Consider the following 26,380-nt stretch of genomic DNA (forward strand, 5'->3'; position numbering starts at 1 on the left):
TATGGGCTTCCCTGTGGCATCTGACTGATCACTGTTGCGGACGTGACACTAAACAAGGCGGAGCATTCGTCTGATCCGGCAGGGCCCCTGGTACTCCCCTGCCCTCCCCTTACCCTGACAAGTTTCCCGCGTCGGTTTCTCAAACACTTCTTCCTGGTCAAAGCCTTTCTTGGACTCTTGTTCTTTGTAGGAACGATAGAACACCGATCTGCAAGGTGGGGGGAAAAATTGAAACATCCATCAGCTAGTAACCCCACGGTGCTCTTCCAATTCAGGTGATCAAACCAAGAAAACCGAAGGCGATGTTGACATTTCAAAGAGTGGAAAGGAGGCCAAAAACTGGAGCCCCCTCAGCTGCATCTGCCGTTTGCCCTTCTCCAGTAGTGCCAAGAGGCCAAAAGGGCATGGAGCAAAAAGCACTGATGATAGACCCAACTTGTAGGAGACTGCGGTGCTGGCCCGCCGTCTCGGCCTTCTCGAAGTAGCCCTGCAGGGAAAACGAGTGACTGGCCAGAGGGCCACAGGGGCATGTCCAAAAGGCCCCCTTTGCAAGCATCTGTCCTAGCAGAGGAGCTGCTCTCCAACGTAGAATCAGGAAGGCCTGCACAAACCTCACAACGCTTGAGCAGGCAAGGTCCCCACAACGGTACCCACAACGTGGACAGTGATCGGTCCATGCAACTGAAGCTCTGCCACAACGGCAGTCTCCTCTCCCGGCATACACAAACACACTGAACACCAAGACTAAATGCTCAAACAACAGATTAGGAAGGAAAGACAGTACCGTCACCTGTTTTTGGCTCTCACAAGAAAACATGTCCCCACATCAGAGGGCTTCTACATCTGGGCACCAAAAACGAGGGACATGCATACTGGATTGGGGATACACTTCTGGGTAGCAGTGTGCGTGAACAAGAGCTTGGGGTACAGGTGGACCGTAAGATAAATAATGAGCAGCCAGTGCCAAGGCTAGCCTGATCTCGTCAGATCTCAGAAGCTAAGCAGGGTCGGCCCTGGTTGGTATTTGGATGGGAGACCACCAAGGAATACCAGGGTTGCTGTGCAGAGGAAGACACTGGCAAACCACCTTTGTTAGTCTCCTGCCATGAAAACCCCAAAAGGGGTCGCCTTAAGTCGGCTGCGACTTGACGGCACTTTACACACACGGCATGATGCAGCGACAAAAAAAAGCTATTGCGATCTTGGGGTGCATCAACAGAGGCATAACATCCGAATCGCAAGATGTCATAGTTAATCCTGTACACTGCGCTGGTCAGGCCGCACCTGGAGTATTGTGTGCTGTTCTGGAGACCTTTCTTCAAAAAGGTGCGGAGAGGAGCGGAGAGGACAATCAGGGGCAATCAGGAGATTGCAGGGCACCGTTCCACAGCAGCACAGGAAATACCCATTACCTGCCAAAGGTGGCCAACACATTGCTAGAAAAAGATCGAAGCGTTTGGTGAGCCCGACCTGAAAAAGCCTCTGTCGACTGCGGAACGGTTCATGATGACCGAGTCCTCTTGATTATAGCCGGTATACGAAGCGATGGCCACGATAGAGTTGATGCCTGTAAGGGTCGGAAGAACATGTGTCAGCCGTCATGCGCCCTGTGTCCTCCATACCTTGGTGTTGAGCTAGTCATTGTTTACTTGGCATTTTTGCACCGCCAGATGTTCTGTGCTGAAATGATCTCCTAACGCAGGGGTCTCAAAACTGCGGCCCCAGAGCCGCATGCGGCTCTTTGGCCCGTTGAGTGCAGCTCTCCGAACTTGGTTCGGAGCCCCTGCTCTTGTGCCTGCTCACGCCTGCAGCCGGGCTGCGGAGCCGGCGCGCCTGAGAGAGCGGGCACGCTGTCTCTCCCCGCCCGCCCGCCGTGGAGAATGGCCAGTCCCCCTTTCCCTTTCCCTCAATGGTTGGGAGGTTAAAGCCTGCCCTCCCCTCTAGCCACGCGACTGCTGGGCGGGCGGCTCGGCAGTTCATGGCCCCCCTGCCCGCCTATCAACTGTTAGGCGGGGCGGGCTTCCTTTGGTAGACCTGGCCTCCGGCTGAGTCCCATTGGGAGGCCATGTCTACCCACTGGCTTTCTTGGCGGTAGACCTGGACTCCGAGGAGGGGAAAAAGTCCCCCTTCAGAGGCCAGGTCTACCCATTGGCTTCTATGGGCCTCCAGAGGCCAGGTCTACTGCCAAGAAAGCCAATGGGTAGACCTGGCCTCCCAATGGGACTCAGCCGGAGGCCAGGTCTACCAATAGGCTTTTATGGGAGTAGACCAGGCCTCCAGACGAGGACTCAGGACAGGGAGGGGGAAATGGCAGGGACTTACAATTTAATTTTTATCAATAAAAAAGATCACTATTAAGTATGATATCAAGTTTTATTCAGTGTACCTATAGTTTAATTAAGACTTAAAACTTTAATTAAAGTTTATTAAGTTAATAAACAGTGTACCTACCTATATAGTTTAAGTTTAAGAAATTTGGCTCTCAAAAGAAATCTCAATCGTACTGTTGATATTTGGCTCTTTTGACTAATGAGTTTGCCGACCCCTGTCCTAACGGACCTGGAGACCTCTGGTGGAGGACCCCGGTAGTGTCGCTGTGAAGCAGAAACCCCCAATTTTTCCTACAGAGTTGAAGTTTGCGCTCCGTTATTCAAATGTTCCCCTGGCCATTCTCCCCCAGACCCCTACTTGCCACTCACCCCGCCCCCCGCCCCCACTTGGAGCTATATGCCAGAGGGCTCTAGGCTGATCGTTCTCAAGGAGAGAGTGGACAGGATTTCTCCCTCTCTCATAATACTAGAACGCGGTGTTATCTGCTGAAGCTGGAGGGTGAGAGGTTCAAAACAGATAAAAGGAAGTATTTCTTCAAGCAACACATAGTTAAATTGGGGAACTCCCTGCCCCAGGATGGCTGCAAACTTAGAAGGCTTTCAGAGAGGAGTGGACATGTTTACAGAGGATAGGGCTATCCATGGCTACTAGTCAAACTGGATACTAGTCATGATGCATCCCTATTCTCTCCAGGATCAGAGGAGCAGACCTATGATATTAGGTGCTGTGGAACACAGGCAGGAGAATGCTGCTGCAGTCGTCTTGTGGGTGGGCTTCCTAGAGTTACCTGGTTGGCCACTGTGTGAACAGACTGCAGGACTTGATGGGCCTTGGTCTGATCCAGCAGGGCTTTTCTTATGTTCTTATGTCTAAAATCTGTACAGAACTCAATACCCGCTTTCAAAATATGCCCAGGTTGCCAATGCCACGGGAGCCCAGCAGTGCTGGGCTTTATTCTTTACATCTCGCCCAAAGCAACGCACGAATGGCCAAACGTTCACCACCTATCCGTGATTTCCTTTCTGATCCTTTCTTGCTAGAAGTCAGTGACTGGAGGCATCAGGACCCAATCCACCCTGACCCAAGTGTCAATCTAGAAGCTAGAAAACAACCTCTGAGCTAGGCAGGTGGCAGGAGAGTGAAGCCTCATCGGAGCTCCCAGAGCAGTGCTCCAAGAAATTCTCCATATATCCGACCATACAGTTCTTCCAATGGAACAATCACTGTCAATTCACCCCCTCCCACTGCATATGCTCTTCTTTTACACCTATACTGTTCCTGATGGTCCACTGACCCCCCCCCCACACCCCCGAAACATTGTGTGGACCTCCGTAGGATACAGTGGGAAAGTCCCACACTGCTGAGTCTACAGATAGTTGGATACACACCGAGGCTCAGAACGCCTGGTCACTAAAGAGCGCTTCTGCAGCACTAAACAACAGCGTGGAACATACCTGCAGGCAACTCCCTGAACCTCAGGTACTCCATCGAGCGTGTGGTCACCAGGGGCTTCTGAGGGTAATATAGGACGTGGGCGAGGGTATCCATACGGACGTGGAAGTTGGTAATGTAAACTCCCATCGCTTGTTTGCCCATAGCGGACTGGTATGTGTTCCTAGGAGACTGTGAAAGTAAAGTAAGAGAAAGGGGGTTAAGGGAATCGTAGAATCATAGAGTTGGAAGGGGCCATACAGGCTATCTAGGCAAACCCCGCTTAAAGCAGGATAAGCCTAGAGCATCCAGACAAGTGCTTGTCCAGCCTCTGTTTAAAGACTGCCAGTGAGGGGGAGCTCACCACCTCCCTAGGTAGCTGATTCCACTGTCGAACAACTCTTGCAGAAAAAAAAATTTTCCCTAATATCCAGCCAGTATCTTTCCGGCCACAATTTAAACCCATGATTGTGAGTCCTATCCTCTGCTGCCAACAGGAACAGCTCCCTGCCCTCCTCTAAGTGACAGCCCTTCAAATACTTCAGGAGAGCAATCATGTCTCCCATCATCCTCCTCTTCTCCAGACTGAACATGCCCAACTCCCTCAGCCTTTCCTTGTAGGGCTTGGCCTCCAGGCCCCTGATCATCCTCGTCGCTCTCCTCTGCACCCGCTCCATTCTGTCCGCATCCTTTTTGAAGATAATTCACAGTGGGTAGCCGTGTTAGTCTGTTTGCAGTAGTCAAAAAGGGCAAGAGTCCAGTAGCACCTTAAAGACTAACAAAAATATTTTCTGGTAGGGTATGAGCTTTCGTGAGCCACAGCTCACTTCTTCAGATACAGCTAGAATGTGAATCCATCGGTCTTTAAGTAGAGGAACAATATGTAAATGTCAATAGCAGGCTTGATTGGATTAGGTGTGATATGCAGAAGAGTCTGTGATGTCCAGGGGAGAGATGGGTGTGGAGAAATCAGCATTGGTAATGGGCCATGAATGCAAGGTCTTTATTCAGCCCAGGAAAATGCATTGACTTTAGTTTGAATATCAACTGTAATTCAGCAGTTTCTCTTTCCAATCTCCCTTTAAAATTCCTTTGTAAGAGAACTGCTACTCTTAAATCTGCAACAGAATGTCCTGGAAGGTTGAAATGTTCACCCACTGGTTTTTGAATACTGTGGTTTCTGATGTCAGACTTATGTCCATTTAATCTTTGTCTAAGAGACTGACCTGTTTGTCCAATGTAGATTGTGGAAGGGCATTGCTGGCATGTGATGGCATAAATCACATTAGAAGATGAGCAGGAATATGAACCTGAGATAGTATGGCTGACATTGGTGGGTCCAGAGATGGTGTTCCTAGAATCCTTTTTGAAGTGAGGCCTCCAGAACTGCACGCAGTGACCCAGGTGTGGCCTAAAGCATCCCTTACAAGTGTTCGCCCAGCCGCTGCCTGAAAACTGCCAGCGAGGGGGAGCTTGCCACCTCCCTAGGCAGCCCGTTCCACTGCTGAGGATAAACATCTGTTCATACAGAGCATCTCTTTTTTACAGAGAGGCCACACCCTCCTCTTTAAACACCACCAAGATAAATGGATTACCCCCATATTGGTGAGAATTCCTGCCCCCATAACAAGAGACAAAATAGTCCCCTTTTTGCTGGTGGATAGAGATCCAAATATAATGTTGGCTGTGGCCAAATATCTCTCCATATTTTCCTCTAAGAAATAACTGCTCAGGACCTATGGGTCAGAGGAGCAAAGGAAAGAAAGAGAGAGGCCAGGCGGTGCGTTCTTTCCTTTTCCAGTCATACACTGATAACGCTGTCCACAGAGCAAGTCTTACAGACCTGGTTGTGATCGGGAAAGGGAATGATCGACGCGCAGACTCCCAGGATCATGGATGGATGAATCTCGCAGTGGGTGTACGTCGAGCAGTAGGCGACCCCCTTCTCCTGCAAGTCGTCCGGTGTCATGGCCAGCATCACGGTCTCTTCTTCGAGGGTGTCGATGTACTCAACTACACCGCTGGCCACCAGGTCCTGCCAGCTAAACAAAAGGCCTCGCTTAGCTGAGGTCTACAACCATCATACTTGATATCGAAAAACAGGCGCGGCCCATTTGAAGAGCTTTCTGCCTTTTGTTTTCACTTGCCAAGGCTGCAGAGTTCTAACAAGAATTACTGGAGGAGGGCTTCAGAGCCTTTTGCACATGACAAGCACAGATGAGCATCATCTGTATTTTCTAAATCTACATCCTGGCCTCTCAGCTGCCAGCCATCTCTTTGGAAAGGGGCCACGCTGAATTCTCGCACCCAGCTGCATGTATGCAGCCCACTGCTGTAAGATCAGTGAAACGAAGCCCTGGCATTAGAAAAGAACCAGGCATCTCAGATGCCCCGGGTGGCTGGCTTTAGAAGCAGGAGGAACTCCTGCGGCTTCTGTACTCTCCCATCTCTGCAGCGGCTGTATTTACCGGGAGGGGGGAGTTTTGTACCTGTAGTTGTTATATTCTCGCTCTTTCAGTTGGTCAATGTGCCTCTTCTTCAAGAGCAGTTTCTGTTTTTCCACAATCAGAAGCGGGCGGCAAATCCTGCCGGCATCAGTATAGATCCGGATTTCTCGCTCCCGGATATCCCTGATCATGGACACCTGCGTGTGCAAATGACACACTCAGAAACAGCAGCAAGCCATTTCCTATGGGGGGGGGAGAGGAGAAGAGAAGCGGGTGGCAAATCCTGCCGACATCAGTGTAGATGCAGATTTCTCGCTCCCGGACATCCCTGATCATGGACACCTGCGTGTGCAAATGACACACTCAGAAACAGCAGCAAGCCATTTCCTATGTGGGGGGGGAGAGGAGAAGAGAAGCGGGTGGCAAATCCTGCCGACATCAGTGTAGATGCGGATTTCTCGCTCCCGGACATCCCTGATCATGGACACCTGTGTGTGCAAATGACACACTCAGAAACAGCAGCAAGCCATTTCCTATGGGGGGGGTGGGAGAGGAGACGGGAGGAGGAGAAGAGTTGGTTTTTATATGCCGCTTTTCTCTACCTTTTAAAGAGAATAAAACTGGATTCCAATCTCCTTCCCTTCCCCTACCCGCAACAGACACCCTGTGAGGTAGGTGGGGCTGAGAGAGCTCGGGGAGAACTGTGACTAGCTCAAGGTCACCCACCTGGCCTCATGTGTAGCAGTGGAGAATCAAACCCGGTTCTCCAGATTAGAGTCCACCACTCTTAACCAGCACATGTGCACAAGCAATATTGTTTTTAAAAGCCAGACATCTGTCATTTCATTTTAGCACAGATCTGGCTTAACTGTACCAAGTCCATACATACAGTGGCATCTGTGTCTCAAGCAGCGTCTGATGGGTCCCTGCACAGCTTGTAAGGCATCCCATGACCCATGCCAGAGTCCATGACCCAAACATTTACCTCTGACACAATAATGTCCATCTGACGCCGCAGTTTCCTCAGAGTGTTCATGAGCTGCTCTGGGTCTTTGTGTATCCCAACCCAGCAGCCATTCACAAAGATCTTCGTGGCACTTCAGAGAGGGGGAGGAAACAAACAAAAGAGTTAGGCAAATATTCTACGGGAATGAACCACGTGGAAAAACTCTTGTTCTGATTCCCTTGTGTACATACTCTGCGATGGCAGCTGGAGAGATTTCTTCCAGGTTTTCCATGCTCCATTCTTCTAAAAATTCCAGAATCGGGGATGGCTGAGACCCCACAGAGATGTAGGCCATGAGAGCAAGGTTCTTCACAAGCCCTACGGCATGGCCCTGGGGACACATGAAATTATTCGCTTTTAACATCAGAAAGTCCTCAAGATCAGGAGCGTGGGAAATGCTGGCAACTGTGTATGTCAGGACGCTGCAGTGTTTTTCAAACTTTCCAGGTTCAAGGAAGCCACCACTAATAGCCATCGATGGGCTGTTCTTGAAGGAGAGGTCCACCGATGACTATCAGCCATGCTAAGGAACCTCCATATGTAGAGGCAGCAAACCCCTGAAACCCAGTTCTAGTAGGCACCATCAGGGGAAGGTTTTAGCCCCAAGGCTGCCATATTTAAAAGGGAATCAGTGAACAATGCCTTGACCTGGATAGCCTAGTCTAGCCTGATCTCGCCAGATCTCAGAAGCTAAGCAGGGTCGACCGTGGCAAGCATTTGGATGGGACACCTCCAAGGAATACTAGGGTGGTGACATGGAGGCAGGCAACAGGGAACCATCTCTGAACGTCTCTTGCCTTGAAAACCCCACCAGGAGCTGCCATAAGTCAGCTGTGACTTGTCGCCCCCCCTCCAAAAAAAAAATCTCTGTTACAAGCTGTAAGCACTGTTAGAAGAAGAAGAGGAGGTGGTTTTTATATGCCGACTTTCTCTACCACTTAAGGCAGAATCAAACCGGCTTACAATCACCTTCCCTTCCCCTCCCTACAACAGACACCCTGTGAGGTAGGTGGGGCTGGGAGAGTGTGACTGGCCCAAGGTCACCCAGCTGGCTTCGTGTGCAGGAATGGGGAAACAAATCCAGTTTACCAGATTAGCATCCGCCACTCATATGGAGGAGTGGGGAATCAAACCCGGCTCTCCAGATCAGACTCCACCGCTCCAAACAACCACTCTTAACCACTACACCACCACCAAGACACATATTTGGTTATGTGTGCTTTTAACTGTTATAATGCCAGTGCTTACTGGTTTTTGAAAGCTGCCTTGGGACCACCCCCCAATGGTAGGCAAGGCAGGGTGTAACTATTTTAATCAATGGAAGAACAAAACCTGATTTGTGGGTTACCTCCGGAGTCTCAGCAGGACAGACCATGCCCCACAAGGTGTTGTGCAGCTGTCTGGGTTTGGCCAGTTTCCCATCTCGGCCAATGGGGGAGTTCAAGCGACGTAAGTGGGAAAGCGTCGACGCAAAAGTCAGGCGGTTCAAGACCTTGGAGGAAGGAGACAAGTGACGTTTGAGGGCAGCTCCCGCAACAGGCAGGACTCATCTTTTCTCTTCCAAACGTCACTGAGAATTACTTATTCGGTGACTCGATCAAGCGATATCCAACCGTCTATCTATATTCATGTTTTAAGATACCCAGGGCAGAGAGACTATGCCCCTGTAAATCCGGGGATTTAGAAACCACTGAACATGTTCTCCTGAATTGTAACTTTTACACAATACCCCGTTCTAAGTTATCGAGTCCCTCCTACTGAGAATGGGACCCGACAGGGAAAGAGAAAAGATAGAAAAGCTCCTACAAGGAGATAATCCCTTAATCAGGTAGCAAACTTTTGTATGGCAGCAATGAAAATTCGTTGCCACAGAGTAGTCCCTTAGTCCAAATGGCAGATGTAACTTGGATGTTATTTATTTTATTATTTTTATTTTTTAAAGTGATTTAAGACTCGGACTGTAAACCTTTGTCAGTAAGACCATTTTAGTCCGTGTATCTTGTTTTATCTGGCCAAGGACCACAAATAAACGATCTATCTATCTAACTACCTACCTACCTTCATGTTCAGCATTTGTCACAGACTGCTGAGAACAACAAGCAGTACAACAGTGTGAGAGGGCCCAGGGAAGGGCCTGAAACCACCCCCGGCAGCAGCTCTGAGACAAGCATATATCATTTGGTCCCCGGACTGCACCCCCCCTCCCCACGTAAGAGCAGCAGGTACCATTAAGCGCAGCAGGTAAAGTTATGGAGCTTATTAACACACCCCAAGAATTCTACAACTTGTTACCGGCCAATGGGCCCGTTTTACAAACTGATGAAGGCTGTGAAAACTGAAGGAAGATTCAGAGCAAGTTTGCAAGTGTTAATTAAATAAATCCAAAGGGTGCTTGAACACATGAACACATGAAGCTGCCTTAGACTGAATCAGAACCTTGGTCCATCAAGGTCAGTATTGTCTACTCAGACTGGCAGCAGCTCTCCCCAGAGTCTCAGGCTGAGGGCTCTCACACCACCCACTATCCGATCTCTTTAACTGGTGATGCTGAGGATTGAACCTGGGACCCTCTGCATGCCAAATGGATGCTCTCCCACTGAGCCACAGCCCCTCCCTGCTGGGATTCTTCCACACATGAACACATGAAGCTGCCTGATACTGAATCAGACCCTTGGTCCATCCAAGTCAGTATTGCCTACTCTGACCAGCAGCGGCTCTCCAAGGTCTCAGGAAGAGGTCTTTCACATAACATACTTGCCTAGTCCCTTTAACTGGAGATGCCAGGGATTGAACCTGGGACCTTCTGCATGCGAAGCAGAGGCTCTACCACTGAGACACAGCCCCTCCCCTAAAGTCAGTACTGTCTACTCAGACTGGCGGCGGCTCTCCAGGGTCTCAGGCAGAGGTCTTTCAATTCACGTACTTGCCTAGTCCCTTTAACTGGAGATGCCAGGGATTGAACCTGACGGCTTCTGCATGCCAAGCAGATGCTCTACCACTGAGCCACGGCCCCTCCCCATGAAAGGATGCAGCAGCCCCAGCCTGACAGCCTCAAGCCTGGGCAAAGCAACATGAGGTCGGAAAAGGAAACTGCCAAACTAAGGACCCCCTGCCTAACAGAAATCTCACTGGGGCCCGTTCCCCTCGCAACCTCGGCAAAACCGGCTCAGCTCCTGCAATGTCATGCCGTGCTCGTATTACCTTCTGCGCGGAAAGGCAGAGCCCCAGGTCTGAAATAATGCAGCTGCTACCAGGGAAGAGAACAACCATGGGGGAGAGGGCTCCGAGGTGTCGGCCAAGGAAGAGGGAGGCCGACGGCTGAGGCCCGGGGAAGGGGAGCTCGAGCAAAAGCAAACACAGGAAGCCATGGGCACGAGATCGAGGGGGGCCTCGGAGGCAGTAAACTCAGGAAAGGAGAGATGAAAGTCAGGGGGGAAATTCTCAAATGAGGTCAGGCTGTGCATCGCAGATGGTTAAGTGCAGGCCAAAGAGCCTTTTGAGGAGGGAGGTCCGGCTCAATTGCACACAGCGACTTCAACCGGCGTGCCAGACAGTGCCAGACTTGACTAACAGCACAGAACAGGCTCTCTAAGGAGCCAATGAAATGGCAGAACTCCAATACACCATAAGAAAATAAGAAAGGCCCTGCTGGATCAGACCAAGGTCCATCAAGTCCTGCAGCCTGTTCACACAGTGGCCAACCAGGTGCCTCTAGGAAGCCCACAAACAAGGCGACTGCAGCAGCATCCTGCCTGCACCTAACACAATAGGCCTGCTCCTCTGATCCTGGAGAGAATAGGAATGCATCATGACTAGTATCCATTTTTACTAGTAGCTATGAATACCACTCTCCTCCATGAAAATGTCCACTCCCCTCTTAAAGCCTTCCAAGTTGGCAGCCATCACCACATCCTGGGGCAGGGAGCTCCACAATTTAACTATGCGTTGTATGAAGAATATATCCAATTCTATATACGTTGCCCTGAGGAAGAAGAGCTCCGTGAGAGGGGTCAGATGCCTACCTGAGACACCCCGGCTCTGGCCTGGTGAGCCTTCTTCTGGTCCCCCCAGTTCCCCGTAGCCAGTGAGTACTTCAAACCATCCGATATTATCCGAGTTTTGATGGCCAGCTCCAAGTTAAAATCTTTCCCTCGGTCAATGAACTTCTGCGCGTATATTCTCACTTCTTTCAGCAGGTTCTTAAACATCCTGTTCAGCAAGAAATTGGAAAAATGTAAACGTTTTGGAGACAAAAGTAACTTTCAATCTCCCCCCAGTGTGGTGCAGTGGTTAAGAGCAGTGGACTCTAATCTGGAGAACCGGTTTCGGTTCCCTGCTCCTCTGCATGAAGCCTGCAGGGTGACCTTGGGCCAGCCACAGTTCTCTCCAAACTCTCTCAGCCCCACCTACCTCACAAGGTGCCTGTTGTGGGAAGGTGGTTGTAAGCTGCTCTGAGACTCCTTAAGGTAGAGAAAAGCTAGGTAAAGAACCCTACTCTTCTTCTACTCTTCTTACTGGAACACAGTGAATATCAAGGCCTCCATCCAGACGTCATTCACACTTACCATCCTACCGCTTTCAATGAACTCCCTGACCCAGGATGTGGTGATGGCTGCCAACATGGAAGACTTTAAGAGGGGAGAGGACATGTTCATGGAGGAGAGGACTATCCATGGCTAGTAGTAAAAATGGATACTAGTCATGATGCATGCCTATTCTCTCCAGGATCAGAGGAGCATGCCTATTATATTAGGTGCTGTGGAACACAGGCAGGATGGTGCTGCTGCAGTCATCTTGTTTGTGGGCTTCCTAGAGGCACCTGGTTGGCCACTGTGTGAACAGATTGCTGGACTTGATGGGCCTTGGTCTGATCCAGCATGACCTTTCTTATGTGGTTATGAGTCTCACTTTCTCACGATTGGTGCCTGAGAAATTGGTTCTTCCTGCAAGATATAGTCTAATGTTCTACTCACAAATACCAAGTTAGCGGGGATGGATTTCCTGGATCCATCCTGCTAGCAGAAGCACATTCCTCCAGCGGAGGAAACTGCCTGTACTACTAGAATGGATCCAGAAGATCCAGTGCAATATTATTATAAAGTTAAAAGTATATAAAGTAAAGACAAACGCAGTGTTTCCCCCCCCCCCCAAGTCACCGGCCTGTCCTCAATGAAATCTGCAAGCAGAGCGGACCCTTCCCACCTCCATCTCCGGCTGCAGCCCAGAGCCCCTTCAAATATTTTCATCCTGGGAGCCAGCAGACTTTCTTGGACAGTATAGGGAGCAAAACGCATGCGGGTCACAGGGAGAGGGGATCTGGTGGGGGGGGAGGAATCGACCCTCCTCATCCAAGCACAAATATAGAAAATACGGAAAACAGGCAGTAGGATACAAGCCATTACTGTCTCAGGGAGAATGCTCAGTCCCATCTAAGTCTGCGACTGCTCCACACTTGTTTTCCCAGAAACTGAATAAGGCTGTTGAACGTGGCATCTCCCCAAATGGACCCTACCTGAGACACCCCGGCTCTGGCAAAATGCTCTGCCACTGAGCCACCGCCCCTCCCCACAGGAAAGCGTTGCACTCACCCTCTGAAGAGGAAGGCAAGAAGTGGCCCTGCCAGGTCCAGACGCTTGTTGCCGTAGTGATCTCTGTCATCCAGCTCCCTTCTCCCCAAGGCAGCCAGAAGCAGCCGATGAACCATGTACCTAACCAAACACAAGTGGCTTATTGAGTGACAGCTGGACATACAGACTTGCAGCATGTACCCATGAAAATAATCCCCAGATGAAGCTTGAAATGGCAGCAATCTCCTCCGGCCCAAGACCCAAATGTCATGAACTCCTCACAACCCAACGCCCTTAAATTCTCATGCTCAAGAATAAGACAGTGTAAGAAGGTCGGTATATTTAATAGCCATGGGTGCCCCACCCCCAACCCAGGTGCAGATCAAAAACACGGCTCAATGGGGGGGCCCAGGGCTATAAGACAGCTTCCTGTAAGCCAGTGGGAAGACCCTAGATGTGCAGAAAAATCTGGGGCATTTTTATGCGCACACATGGATGTAGCCCTCCTAGAAAGGAGGCAGTGGCATCTTTGGTCGCAGAGGAGGGGGGGAAAGCTTTGGCGTTTGAGCTTAGCAAAGCAACCCAAAATGGAGCCTGAAACTGGAGACAACACAAAGAAGAGGTGAAAAGGGAGCACAGAACTGGAGCAGGGGTGGGAGAGAATCAGGAACCAGCAGGAGGAAACAACCCCCCCAAAAAAAAATCTTGCCCCTTGGTCACATCCACTTTTTTCACTATTCATTTTGGACTGCAAGTTCCTTGAGGGCGAGTGGATTTTTTGGGTTTTCTGGCTGCTGAAGACCAAAGTGCCACGTGCCCATCAAATTGCATCATATCAAGATAAATACAGGAAAAAATACTGATCTACCCAGGGATGGAATAAAGGTGTTTTTTTTTGGGGGGGGGGAGGAATCAGCATTGATTCAACACTGTTTCAACACTGACTTGAAACAATTTTTCCAGCCAGCAGTCAAGCATAAGTTCCATCTTCACCGAGGTTTTCATTCCCCTCGCCCTCCTCTAAGGCAATGCCAGAATTTCTTCCCGATTCTCTGAGCCGTTCATGGCACAGTATGGGGACAGACGGATGAACATGTCTCTGACTGCCTGTGCTCTCACCAAGAAGGGAGAGCTTTCTACCCAACAGTGATTTAAGTTAACACCAAACACTATATAAATAGGAAGACTTTACAAAATCCCCCAAAGACAGACTTTGTCCCTGTGGCAGTAATTGTGTTGAAACAGTTGTCCATGTTTTATTTGACTGCAGTTCCGATTCAGAAATTCATAACGAACTACTAAGCCCTCTGCAGACATGTAGACTGAACGCTTCCAGTTCCTGTAATGCTTCCTTTCTATTGAATAATTGTTTGCCCCGTGTTCTGGAGAAAGTAGCACAATTTTTAAAGTTCGCTATAGAACGCCGCAAATTAATTTTTAAAAAAGGTAAAGATCCCCTGTGCAAGCAACAGATCATCCCTGACCCATGGGGTGACGTCACAACCAGACATTTACTAGGCTGACTTTGTTTACGGAGTGGTTTGCAAGTGCCTTCCCCAGTCATTTTCCCTTTACCCCCAGCAAGGCTGGTACTCATTTTACCAACCTCAGAAGGATGGAAGGCTGAGTCAACTTGAGCCAGCTACCTGAAACCAACTTCCGTAGGGATTGAACTCAGGTAGTGAGCTGAGCTTGGACTGCAGTACTGCAGCTTACCACTCTGCACCACAGAGCTCCTAATCAGTTAAACAGATGGATGTATTAACTTACAACACTATCTTATGCAAGTGTCTTTTAACCATTTTGTAAGGTTATATCTCAAATGTTTATATTTTTACATGTTACCCTATGTAAGAGCCCCGTGGCACAGAGTGGTAAGCTGCAGTACTGTAGTCTAAGCTCTGCTCACAACCTGAGTTCGATCCTGACGGAAGTTGGTTTCAGGTAGCCGGCTCAAGGTTGACTCAGCCTTCCATTCTTCCGAGGTCGGTAAAATGAGTACCCAGCTTGCTGGGGGTAAAGGGAAGATGACTGGGGAAGGCACCGGCAAACCACCCCGTAAACAAAGTCTGCCTAGGAAACGTTGGGATGTGACGTCACCCCATGGGTCAGGAATGACCTGGTGCTTGCACAGGGGACCTTTACTTACTTACTATGTATAGTGATTTTATGCCAATAAAGGACAATATGGCAAATTACACTATATAAATAAATATGAAATAAGAAAACTGTATCTACAGTCAACCAGTCTCCAGAATGTAATACTAATCCACATCACAGCAAATAGTTTCCCATGGCTAAGCGTTAGGCATCTTTACATACCCTAGAAAATAGGCCTTTTTGGTTTCACAGAAGTCGCTGACGCCAACGTGTGGGAGCATCTCTTTCTGCAGAACTTCCTTGGCGTACTTGATCCTTTTCTCTTTGGTGACGCCGGGCTTTGCGCCTCTCGAGCCGATGAAGTTCAGCGCAACGTTCTGCTCCTGGATGACGAACGCTTCGTCCAAGGAAGGTTTAACCTGTCCCACATATACCAGGCAAGTTATCAGAAGACCGGTCACCCTGAAGCCGCCTTACGACAAGTCAGACCACTTGGTACAGGAAGGTCAGCACCCTGAGTGGCAGTGCCGTCTCACAAAGCCTACTGCCTGATCCTTTTAACTGGATATGCTGGGGACTGAAAGGGGACCTTCAGCATGCGAAACAGATGTTCTACCACTGAGCCACAGGCTCTTATTTTAAGCTGCATTATACCGAGTCAGACCCTTAGCCCATCAGGGGTCAGCGCTACCTACTCTGACTGGCAGCTGCTCTCCCTGATTCTCAGGCAGAGGTCTTTCACATCACCTACTGCTCGATTATTTTAACTGGAGGCAAACATTTGCATGCAAAGCAGATGTTCTGCCACTGAACCACGGCCTCATATTTAAGCTGCATTATACCGAGTTGGACCTTTAGCCCATCAGGGGTCAGCGCTGCCTACTCTGACTGGCAGCTGCTCTCCCTGATTCTCAGGCAGAGGTCTTTCACATCACCTACTGCTTGATTATTTTAACTGGAGGCAAACATTTGCATGCAAAGCAGATGTTCTGCCACTGAGCCACAGCCTCTTATTTAAGCTGCATTATAACAAGCCAGACCCTTAGCCTATCAGGGGTCAGCATTGCCTACTCTGACTGGCAGCTGCTCCCCCTGATTCTCAGGCAGAGGTCTTTCACATCACCTAATACCTGTTCCTTTTAACTGGCAATAACCTTCTTCATGCAAAGCAGGTGCTCTGCTACTGAGCTATGGCCCCTCCCCATCCTGAAAACATAAGAAATTAAACACTGTTCAAATGGCTAGTTTGACAAATCCAGAACAGCAAGTTATGGTGTCTTCCAAATGACAGACTCATAAGCTTGCCCATCTAGATACCGAGTGGTGCCTACTTCTGCAAAGAGCTGACTCGTAATACAATTATGATTTTGCTACGGCGCCAGTCACTAATTCAGCACGTTACTACAGCGGACGGATGTTTATAAAAATAACATGTTGCTCAATCGAAGTCCAGAACAGAAGAATCGATGGATTACCATTTCCATCATCTCGGGATCTTCAAAGTCATAAATGATATGTTCCAGGATGTCTCTATCGGACACAAAGCCCAACGCGCGGAACACGATAATGATGGGCACTTCCTGTTTGATGTAGGGCAAAGTGGCCACAATGCGCTGACCAATGGCACTCTTCTTTGCACCCTGGAAAAGCAGGAAGGCAGACGATGAACACAGCTGCCTTACCAACGCACGCATCTATTGTTTTCAAATGCATTGCAATTTTAACGGCAAACCAGGCATCTGGGAAAAGGCTATTTCCCAAGACTCTTTAAGGACCCCGAGTAAAAATCATTGCTACGCTGCCAATTCTGCCATTACCATGCCAAGGCCATTCATCGCCAGCATCCCAGAGTGACTGTCATTTGTGAGCAAAGAAATCACAACACCAGGGGTCCCCAATCTTTCTGAGAGCCAGCACTGCGTAGTGGTTAAGAGCGGTGGACTCTAATCTGGAGAACCGGGTTTGATTCCCCACTCCTCCACATGAGCGGCAGACTCTAATCTGGTGAACCATGTTGGTTTCCCCGCTCCTACACATGAAGCCTGCTGGATGACCTTTGGCTAGACACAGCTCTCTTAGAGCTCTCTCAGCCCCACCTACCTCACAGGGTGTCTGTTGTGGGGAGGGGGAGGGAAGGCGATTGTAAGCCGGTTTGAATCTTCCTTAAGTGGTAGAAAAAGTCAGCATATAAAAACCAACTCTTCTTCAAGAGCTGCCTCACTGACTTACTCACACAGAAACAGCACTGGAGCCGGTACCGCACTGACCGGAACAGAATAAGAACAGGTGCAAACCCTCCGTCCCTTCCAAGTCAAGATGAACACAATATAGAACAGAAGGGCACCAGAAAGGGGCCCAAAGCTGAAGTGCAGATAGAAGAGCAAACCTGTTGCCCTCGACCAAGGTCAAACTTTTAAGGAAACACTCACCTGCCCACCTCTGGCCAGCATGCTCACCCATATGGTACTCGTTGGCCGCGAAGAATTCTCCAAGCAAGACCTACACTCTCCTGTGTATGCGTACTTGGAATCTTTCTTAGCGAACACATATACTGTGTTTGTAGCCATCTTCTCTTGAGCAATCAGAACCTGTGAGGGGGAACGCAAGCAAAGCATGAACTGACCATTCGTTTTGGAGCTTCAGTGTCAAGACGACCTTTTATGGTCTTCTGAAACATACCAAATGGTCCATCAGGGGAGAATGTGTGTGTGTGTGAAGTGCTGTCAAGCCGCTTCTGACTCATGGCGACCCTATGAATGAAAGTCCTCCAAATGTCCTGTCTTTGGCAGCCTTGTTCAGATCTTGCAAATTGAAGACTGTGGCTTCCTTTATTGAGTCAATCCATCTCTTGTTGGGTCTTCCTCTTTTCCTGCTGCCCTCAGCTTTCCCTAGCATGAATGTCGTTTCCAGTGACTCTTGTCGTCTCATGACATGACCAAAATACGATAGCCTCAGTTTAGTCATTTTAGCTTCTAGAGTCAGTTCAGGCTTGATTTGATTATAACCCACTGATTTGTTTTTTTGGCAGTCTCAGGGGAGAATACTGGAAAGAATTGTGGCTGAGCAAGCACAGTGGGTGAACCTGGACAGGGGGATTTGGGTGGCCTTAGGGTTAGCCCTCTCAGCCTAACCGGCATCCAGAGTAAATTCAAAGAATACAAAGAATAAAAGACTCTGAAAGGCAATTTGATTTAGCCAGAGCGCCTTTTTTCAGGGCATCTGCCAAAACCAAGTACCGTATTTTTCGTTCCATAGGACGCAAGAGTTACTTAAGTGTCATAAATGTGGCCAAAACACATCTCTTGATAGAAAGTGGTCCTCCTTCTAGGATGGCTGTGCAACTGCAGTGGGAGTTTATTTATATAATATAATAAGTTATACGCATGCTTGAATAATAATGAGTAGATGTGCCAATTAGTAACGTGCTTCCCAAATATGTATAACAGAAGGAGAAAATAAGATGCTACATATTGTTTGTGATTGGAAGTGATGGTGTGCTTCTCTCTTCAACAGCCCCTTGAGCTGAGGGGGGGGGGCACCTTATTTGTGTGCACAGAAATAAAGGGCCAGGAGAGCCAATATGGAAGAGTAGGCTTTACCCAGAAATGTATGAATTTCAAAACAGGACAGACATTAATCCAGAGATACAGACACAGAGAGAAGAATTCAGGTTCTTAATGGACAATCTAGAAGAATTAGATATAAATGGAGAGCTGCTATCATATCAACTTTCCCAATGGTCAAAAAAGTGAAAAGGCTACAATGTCTACCGTGGGACGGGTGTAGACAACAAAACACACACAGGATGGCGATGACAGCAAGGAACTGGAAGAGAGTGAGCAGAAATGCTGGCAGGATCCTACCTGGAGTGCTATTTCTAGGCTGTTTCGCTAAATGATAACGGTTTGTTAGGCTGATTAAGTCTGACTGCTGGGATCAGAAAACTATGCCAAAACCTGCCCATTGCACCAGGAAATGCTCTGGGGTGTGTGTGCAGGGCTCCATCATGACCATGCACTGCACATGGAGAATCATACCCATGAGGCGGAAAACTACCAGCAATATTCTCAGGGCACCCTTCGACGCAACCTTAAAAATGAAAACGGGCATTCCAAAAAACCTGAAGCCCTTGTGTAGCAAACCCATGCCAAGTCCTTTTTCCATGCAGGCTCCTAATCCTTACCTTTTCTGATCCATTAATGATGAAGTAGCCGCCGGGGTCCAGAGGGCACTCGTTCAGCTCACAAAGATCACGATCGGTCAAGCCGTTAAGCAGGCAGTACGTGGACCGCAGCATGATAGGAATTTTTCCTATGAAGGTTTTCTGGTGTTGTGTTTGCAGTTGGTCCTCCCCTTCCTTAATGACAGTCTTTGTTATGTCCACATATAATGGAGCAGAATACCTACAATCAGAAAGCACCATGTGGCATATAAATTTCCAGCATCAGAATTATATTTTTATAAACGCACAAACTTCACACTAAACAATTCCAAAGTTTAAGCAAATCTGCTTTTCCCAATGTGCGATGCTTTGGACATCGCAAGCAACTGGGGCTTTTTTTTTTATTTTCAAAAGAATAAAGGAAATAACACAAAAGGATAGGGGGGAATGGAATATTACAATAGTGCTTCAAAAGTATAAAGACCAAAAATTTATATATACACTGGGTGGGAATATGCCTTTTATCCCAATTTAAACTCCAACATTCTAAAGTGTCATATATTTATTCTCTATTGCTACATTTCTGTTAAACTAAACAAGAACACCTTTAAAATTACAGTTTAATATTATCCGTATTCAGCTCTTTGTATCTTATACTGTTTTCGCAAAAGCAACCGGGGCTTTTTCAAACATCGTTCCAGCCATCGTTCCAGTAAGTATTTCTTACGTAAGATTTCTCAGCCTGGCCTCATTTGGCGTCATGGGTGAAGGGGCGCCATCTCTTTCCCAATGTGTCGGTTTGGAGAGATAAATTTGTTCAAATTTCAGCAGATACCGTGGCTGTAAAACAAACCAACACACGTGGCTTTGATTAGCAATTTATTTGGAGAAGCGAAAGCTTTTTCAACTGTCCTCGTAATCCCACAGCAGAGCTGCTGGTACGCCATCGTACTGTGGAAATGGAAAAAGATAGTGAGATGCAATATTCTCTTGAGAACCTCAGCTTGGTGTTTAGTCCTTATGGATGTAAAGATACCCTTGGGAGCAGAGTATGGAAGGACTAAGATTTCCAGCCAAGGATTAAGCTTCAACACCCTACCAGGCTCCATGCCCCTTTTTCATGATTAACATAAGGATAAATTACACAAAAGAATTATGAGCCTTTTTTCCATGAACATAATTTATAAAAACGGTAGAATTAAAGTTTTCTGGGCACAGAATTTGGATTGTGCCAGCACAGAATTTCATTTTTTTTAATAGTGTAGAGTTCACAAACACCAGCGACTTGCTCTAACATGTACTTTATTTACTTCACTTATACTCCACTTTTCTCCCCAATGGGTAACCAAAGCAACTTACCTAATTCTCCTCTCCCCCATTTTATCCTTACAACAACCCCTGGCAGTATGCAACTGGCCTAAGGTCACCCAGTAAGCTTCCCTGGCAGAGCAGGGATTCAAACCTAGGTCTCTCAGATCCTTGTTCAATTCTCTAACCACTACACCATGCTGGCAGGGTCGCATCTTACCGGCTCTTCCACTTCTCCTGTAGCATGCTGAGCTTCTGCTTGGAGGTCAATTGGTGGAGCGTCTTCCACAATTCTCTGCACAGACATCTGAATGAACTCATCAAAAGAATCCAGCTGCTGTCGAACCAGGCCCTTTTCATCAAAATAGGAGCTTTTGGGGGGAGGGAACCAGAGAATTTATTGAGTAAAAGTTACCCATCAAAAAGACATTATGATAATGTCTTAAAAGATTACAACCAGTGCGAAAATACCAGTCCTTATCTTTGGTTCTCTTGGGGCAACCCCTAAGATAGGCTTCCTGACCATACTCATAAAAGGACAGACTGTGCCAAAAGACTGGCGGGGCGAATCTCTTCTGAAAATCCACTGGAATATTTTTCCTGGGCTGCACAGTTTCTCTGCTCTTGGAGGTAAGTGTTCAAACCCTGTGAGAGTGGTGTGGAGGAGCCAAATACGCATATCCCATCTTTTAATAACAATGCCAAGTTTAGTTATTTGGGAATACTAAAAAAATGTATTATTTGGCTCCCACCCCCAAGATATATCATTATGTATATGCAAATATTCCAAAATAAGGAAAGATCCAAAATATGAGCACTTCTGGTCCCAAGCATTCCGGATAAGAGATACTCAACGTGTATTATAGTCACAACCCAGAAAGTTACCTAATAACAATCCAACATGCTTCCTGCCATAAGTCTGGAGTGATTTCATCATCGTCTTCATCATATTGCATATCTGCCAGAAAAAAAGGGGGGGAACCAACACATTAACTGTTGCTTCTTCAGCCCTTACTACACAGAAATGTGCACAGTCTCCCTTCAAATAGCTTAAGCATTTTTGCCCCAAACCCATGCCAACAGTTTTCAACTGCCCATGGCTCTGCTAGGTCTCACGCAGAGGTTTGTTCCCAACCATGTTACATTAAATATTTTCAACTAGATATGCCAAGGGCTGAATCATCTGCATATAGAATCGTAGCGTTGGAAGGGGTCATTCAGGCCATCTAGTCCAACCCCCTGCTTAATGCAGGATAGGCCTAGAGCATCCCTGACAAGTGTTTTTCTAGCCTCTGCTTAAAGACTGCCAGTGAGTGGGAGCTCACTACCTCCCTAGGTAGCTGATTCCACTGTCAAACAACTCTTACTATGAAATTTTTTCCCCTAATATCCAACCGGTACCTTTCCGCCCACAATTTAAACCCATTTTTTCAAGTCCTAGCCTCTGCTGCAAACAAGAACAGCTCCCTGCCCTCCTCTAAGTGACAGCCCTTCAAATACTTCAAGAGAGCAACCATGTCCTCCCTCAATCGCTTCTTCTCCAGACTGAACATTCCCAACTCCTTCAGCTTTTCTTCATAGGGCTTCGTCTCCAGGCCCCTGATCATCCTCGTCGCTCTCCTCTTCACCCGCTCCATTCTGTCCGCATCCTTTTTGAAGTGAGGCCTCCAGAACTGCACACAGTACTCCATAGAACTATCCAATATAAAGAATAGTTCCTTTATATTGGATAGTTCTATGGAGGCACGCCAAGAGTTGGCTTGAGATCTCTAATGATACTGACACAGTGCATCAGTTTTTCTGTTTAAAGATCAAGAGTGACAGTAAGGGGGAGTAGATGAACTGGAAGACTAAAAGTGCAATCTTATTCAACCTCAACCTGCTGAAATCAATGGACTTGGACTGGAGAAACCCTGTACTGGATGGCATTGCAAAAGTATTTTTCCAGTTCTCCTGTAATGAGATAGAGTGAGCAGAATTGGTTTAAGGGACTGCTTTAGAGTGGTATGCACTGTAATCTGAAACAGAGCCCCCTCACACTCAGCAGGATATACTTCTGAGTAAGAATGCATGTGATTGCCAGAATACCAATAGGATCAAACAAGATTTAAAGATGTCATTAAAAATAAAAAGGTGGGCCTTCTAGTTGCTACTTATTGAGGCTAAGTATCAACAGCCCCAAAGTGAACATCCAAGTAATGAACTGTCTTTGGCCTAAACAGGGTTCTCTCTTACTCTAGGGCAAGATATGTAGAGATGTGAAAACTAGAAACCATGCTGTAATTTAAAGATAAACTTCGGAAACTTGAAAATTGAGCAAGAACAGCATTGAGGTCTATCAGAAATTTTAATTCAGCCAAGGTTTCTTTTTCCAGCAAAGTTCCCGCCCCAGCAACAACTGAACATACTTTTTTTTAACTTGCACCTACTGAATTACTATTTCATTCTGCTGTTACACAGAAGGAAAAGGGAAGGCAAGCTAAACAATGAGAGAAGCGAGTCAGGAATGCTATCACAGGGGCATCACGAAGTCGAAACTGGTGTAGCACAGTGATTTGCTAAGGAGTACCAGCTGTCAACCAGAAAGCCCCAGTTCAAACCTTACCATACATATGCATGTAGACTTGTTATTGTGCGATATTTAACAACATCACATGACTAACAACGTAGGATCTTGACACACAATCTTACGGATGACAGCTGAAACAAAAGGGATTTGGGCTGTTTACTTATCTCAGGGTTGCTGGTGCCTCAGAAACGCTTAGCACAGCCCAGCACAGGCTGGACTATCAGATAAGCTGTGGCAAACTATTAGCCTCCACTTAATCAAAATTAGCACTTAAGAACATAAGAAAGGCTATGCTGGATCAGACCAAGGTCCATCAAGTCCAGCAGTCTGTTCACACAGTGGCCAACCACAGTACAGCTTTTATTCCCTTTAGAAAAATGCTCTCCTGGGTGTAATGATGCAAAGCGCTTTAATGCTCAAACAAAAGAAACGCCATTTATGATTACTTGTTTTAAGCAGCCTGAGGAGACATCCCAAACCTAATCTTTTCTCCTAAGGGGAGATACGACAGAGGTCTATACAATTATACATGATATGGAGAGAGTGGACAGGGAGAAGCTTTTCTCCCTCTCTCATAATACCAGAACGCGGGGGTCACCAGCTGAAGCTGGAGGGTGAGAGATTCAAAACAGATAAAAAGAAGTATTTCTTCACACAATGCATAGTTGAATTGTGGAACTCCCTGCCCCAGGATCTGGCGATGGCTGCCAACTTGGAAGGCTTGAAGAGGGGAGTGGAATTGTTCATGGAGGAGAGAGCTGTCCATGGCTGTTAGTCAAAATGAATACTAGTCATGATGCATACCTATTTCTCTCCAGGACCAGAGGAGCATGCCTGTTATATTAGGTGCTGTGGAACAGAGGCAGGATAATGCTGCTGCAGTCGTCTTGTTTGGGGGCTTCCTAGAGGCACCTGGTTGGCCACTGTGTGACCAGACTGCTGGACTCGATGGGCCTTGGTCTGAGCCAGCAGGGTTTTTCTTATGCTATTATAATTATATGTAATTGTATTAGGTGCTGTGGAACGCAGGCAGGATGCTGCTGCTGCGGTTGTCTTGTTTGGGGGCTTCCTGGAGGCACCTGGTTGGCCACTGTGTGAACAGACTGCTGGAGTTGATGGGCCTCGGTCTGATCCAGCAGGGCTTTTCTTATGTTATTATAATTATATGTAACTGTATTAGGTACTGTGGAACACAGGCAGGATGGTGCTGCTGCAGTCATCTTGTTTGGGGGCTTCCTGGAGGCACCTGGTTGGCCACTGTGTGAAACAGACTGCTGGAGTTGATGGGTTTCGGTCTGATCCAGCAGGGCCTTTCTTATGTTCCTATGTCTTATATGTGGGCTTCCTAGAGGCACCTGGTTGTCCACTGTGTGGCCAGACTGCTGGACTCGATGGGCCTTGGTCTGATCCAGCATGACCTTTCTTATGTGCTTATTATATGTAATTGTATTAGGAGCTGTGGAGCACAGGCAGGACAGTGCTGCTGCAGTCGTCTTGTTTAGGGGCTTCCTAGAGGCACCTGGTTGGCCACTGTGTGAACAGACTGCTGGACTTGATGGGCCTGGGTCTGAGCCAGCAGGGCTTTTCTTATGTTGTTATGTTGGTGGGATTCCTAGAGGCCCCTGGTCGGCCACTGTGTGACCAGACTGCTGGACTCGATGGGCCTTGGTCTGAGCCAGCAGGGCCTTTCTTATGTTCTTATGACGGAACCCCGCCCCCCTTCCCAAGCCACCGTCTCCGGAGCTAAGTGCGGAGACCACCCCGAGAGTCCAAGGACCACCCCCGGCCAGGCCTCACCTTCGTCCGCGTCGTACATCTTGGCGAAAGCGCCTCAAGGCTGCCACAGACCCAACGGAAACGAACTGACGACCAGGAACCCGCGCCGGCTCCGAGCTGCTCTCACTGCCGAGAACGTCGCGCTGAAGCCGAGCCTCTACGCAGGCGCCTGCGCACAGCTCAGACTTCCGGTTCCCCTCGGTTAAGCCACTTCCGCCCTGAATGCGGAAGTGCTCCCTGGTCTCCTTGACGACGGACTCCTCTGCACTTCCGGTCTCAGATTGAAAGAATTCCCCCCCCCCATTGCTGTTTATGCACGGGAGGTTTTGCCTTGGACTTGCTGCTCTCTAGATGCACGTTTCCCCCCAACCAAATTTAAAAATAAGCTTTGGGAAAAATAAGTTTTCAAAAATAAGCTTTGAGAAAAATAAGTTTTCTAAAGTAAGCTTTGAGAAAAAAAAGTTTTCAAAAGTAAGCTTTGAGAAAAATACGTTTTCAAAAGTAAGCTTTGAGAAAAATAAGTTTTCAAAAGTAAGCTTTGAGAAAAAACAAGTTTTCAAAAGTAAGCTTTGAGAAAAATAAAGTTTTCAAAAATTAGCTTTGAGAAAAATAAAGTTTTCAAAAATTAGCTTTGAGAAAAATAAAGTTTTCAAAAATTAGCTTTGAGAAAAATAAAGTTTTCAAAAATTAGCTTTGAGAAAAATAAAGTTTTCAAAAATTAGCTTTGAGAAAAATAAGTTTTGAGAATTGGGATGGGAGAGCGGCACGTCCAAGGCAAAACCTCCCATGCATACATGGCTGTAGGATTCTAGGCATGGGAGGTTTTGCCTTGGATGTGCCGCTCTCTAAATGCACATTTTCCCCCATCCGAATTCTCAAAAACTCTGCACGGAGGGGCTTATTTTTGAGTTATGAGAATTCGGATGGGGGGAAATGTGCATTTAGAGAGCGGCAAATGCAAAGCAAAACATCCCATGCATAAATGGCCAATGTGTGCGTGAAGTGCCCTCAAGTCACTTCCGACTCATGGCGACCCAATGACGCCCCCACCTTTAACACTTTTATTAGCCTGATTATTAGACGGGGGAGGAGGGAACCTTGCTTGCTGACTCGCTTTTCGTTGGCCCCCCGCGTCCCGGACATTTTTATGCATGACATGTTGATACTGATGGGTAGCAGTGTTAAGTCTGTCACTGGTGGTAGAAAAGAGCGAGAGTCCAGTAGCACCTTAAAGACTAACACCACTCCAAACCACCGCTCTTAACCACTACACTACGCTGGCTATGTCCCTCATGTCATCGAACCCTCACATATTGTGTGAACACATGAAGCTGCCTTATACCGAATCAGGCCCTGGGTCCATCACTGTCAGACCGGCAGCAGCTCACCAGGGTCTCAGGCAGAGGTCTTTCACATCACTTACTGGCTCAGTCTCTTTACCTAGAGATGCCAGGGACTGAACCTTCTGCATGCCAAGCAGATGCTCTACCACTGAGCCACAGCCTCTCCCCAAGTGTAGAGTCAGACGTGGAATGCCAAACATACCTTTGAGGCAGGATTAGGACAGGGTTGCCAGCTGCGGGTTGGGAAATACCTGGAGATTTTGAGGGCAGAGCCTGAAGAGGGTGGGGTTTGGTGGACTATAACTAGGGTTGCCAGCTGCGGGTTGGGAAATACCTGGAG

General features: G+C 47.7%; 1 protein-coding gene and 1 non-coding gene across 3 annotated transcripts in view; both read right to left on the minus strand.

The window, feature by feature from the left end:
- The window catches only part of POLR2B (RNA polymerase II subunit B), a 33,097-nt gene extending 8,312 nt beyond the window's left edge, over positions 1–24,785 (minus strand). The window contains exons 1-19 of one of the 2 annotated variants that reach the window (XM_056848922.1): positions 24,719–24,785; positions 21,238–21,310; positions 20,573–20,723; positions 19,772–19,884; positions 19,066–19,285; positions 17,312–17,470; positions 16,358–16,522; positions 15,105–15,301; positions 12,804–12,923; positions 11,238–11,424; positions 8,564–8,707; positions 7,407–7,546; positions 7,195–7,306; positions 6,646–6,697; positions 6,252–6,354; positions 5,606–5,804; positions 3,786–3,954; positions 1,471–1,567; positions 114–208 (exon numbers count right to left, since the gene is read on the minus strand). In XM_056848922.1, coding sequence (XP_056704900.1) covers positions 114–208; positions 1,471–1,567; positions 3,786–3,954; positions 5,606–5,804; positions 6,252–6,354; positions 6,646–6,697; positions 7,195–7,306; positions 7,407–7,546; positions 8,564–8,707; positions 11,238–11,424; positions 12,804–12,923; positions 15,105–15,301; positions 16,358–16,522; positions 17,312–17,470; positions 19,066–19,285; positions 19,772–19,884; positions 20,573–20,723; positions 21,238–21,310; positions 24,719–24,737 — 2,515 coding nt within the window. In that variant the 5' untranslated portion in view covers positions 24,738–24,785. Of the gene's footprint in view, positions 1–113; positions 209–1,470; positions 1,568–3,785; positions 3,955–5,605; positions 5,805–6,251; positions 6,407–6,645; positions 6,698–7,194; positions 7,307–7,406; positions 7,547–8,563; positions 8,708–11,237; positions 11,425–12,803; positions 12,924–15,104; positions 15,302–16,357; positions 16,523–17,311; positions 17,471–19,065; positions 19,286–19,771; positions 19,885–20,572; positions 20,724–21,237; positions 21,311–24,718 lie in introns of both variants that reach the window. The other variant, XM_056848921.1, reaches the window with a different exon arrangement.
- On the minus strand, positions 9,988–10,059 carry TRNAA-CGC (transfer RNA alanine (anticodon CGC)). The gene has a single exon. It is a non-coding gene; the product is annotated as a tRNA-Ala (tRNA).
- Positions 24,786–26,380: the final 1,595 nt, after the last annotated feature.

The sequence above is a fragment of the Euleptes europaea genome, chromosome 4, assembly GCF_029931775.1.
Source record: "Euleptes europaea isolate rEulEur1 chromosome 4, rEulEur1.hap1, whole genome shotgun sequence".
NCBI classification, from domain to species: Eukaryota; Metazoa; Chordata; class Lepidosauria; order Squamata; family Sphaerodactylidae; genus Euleptes; species Euleptes europaea.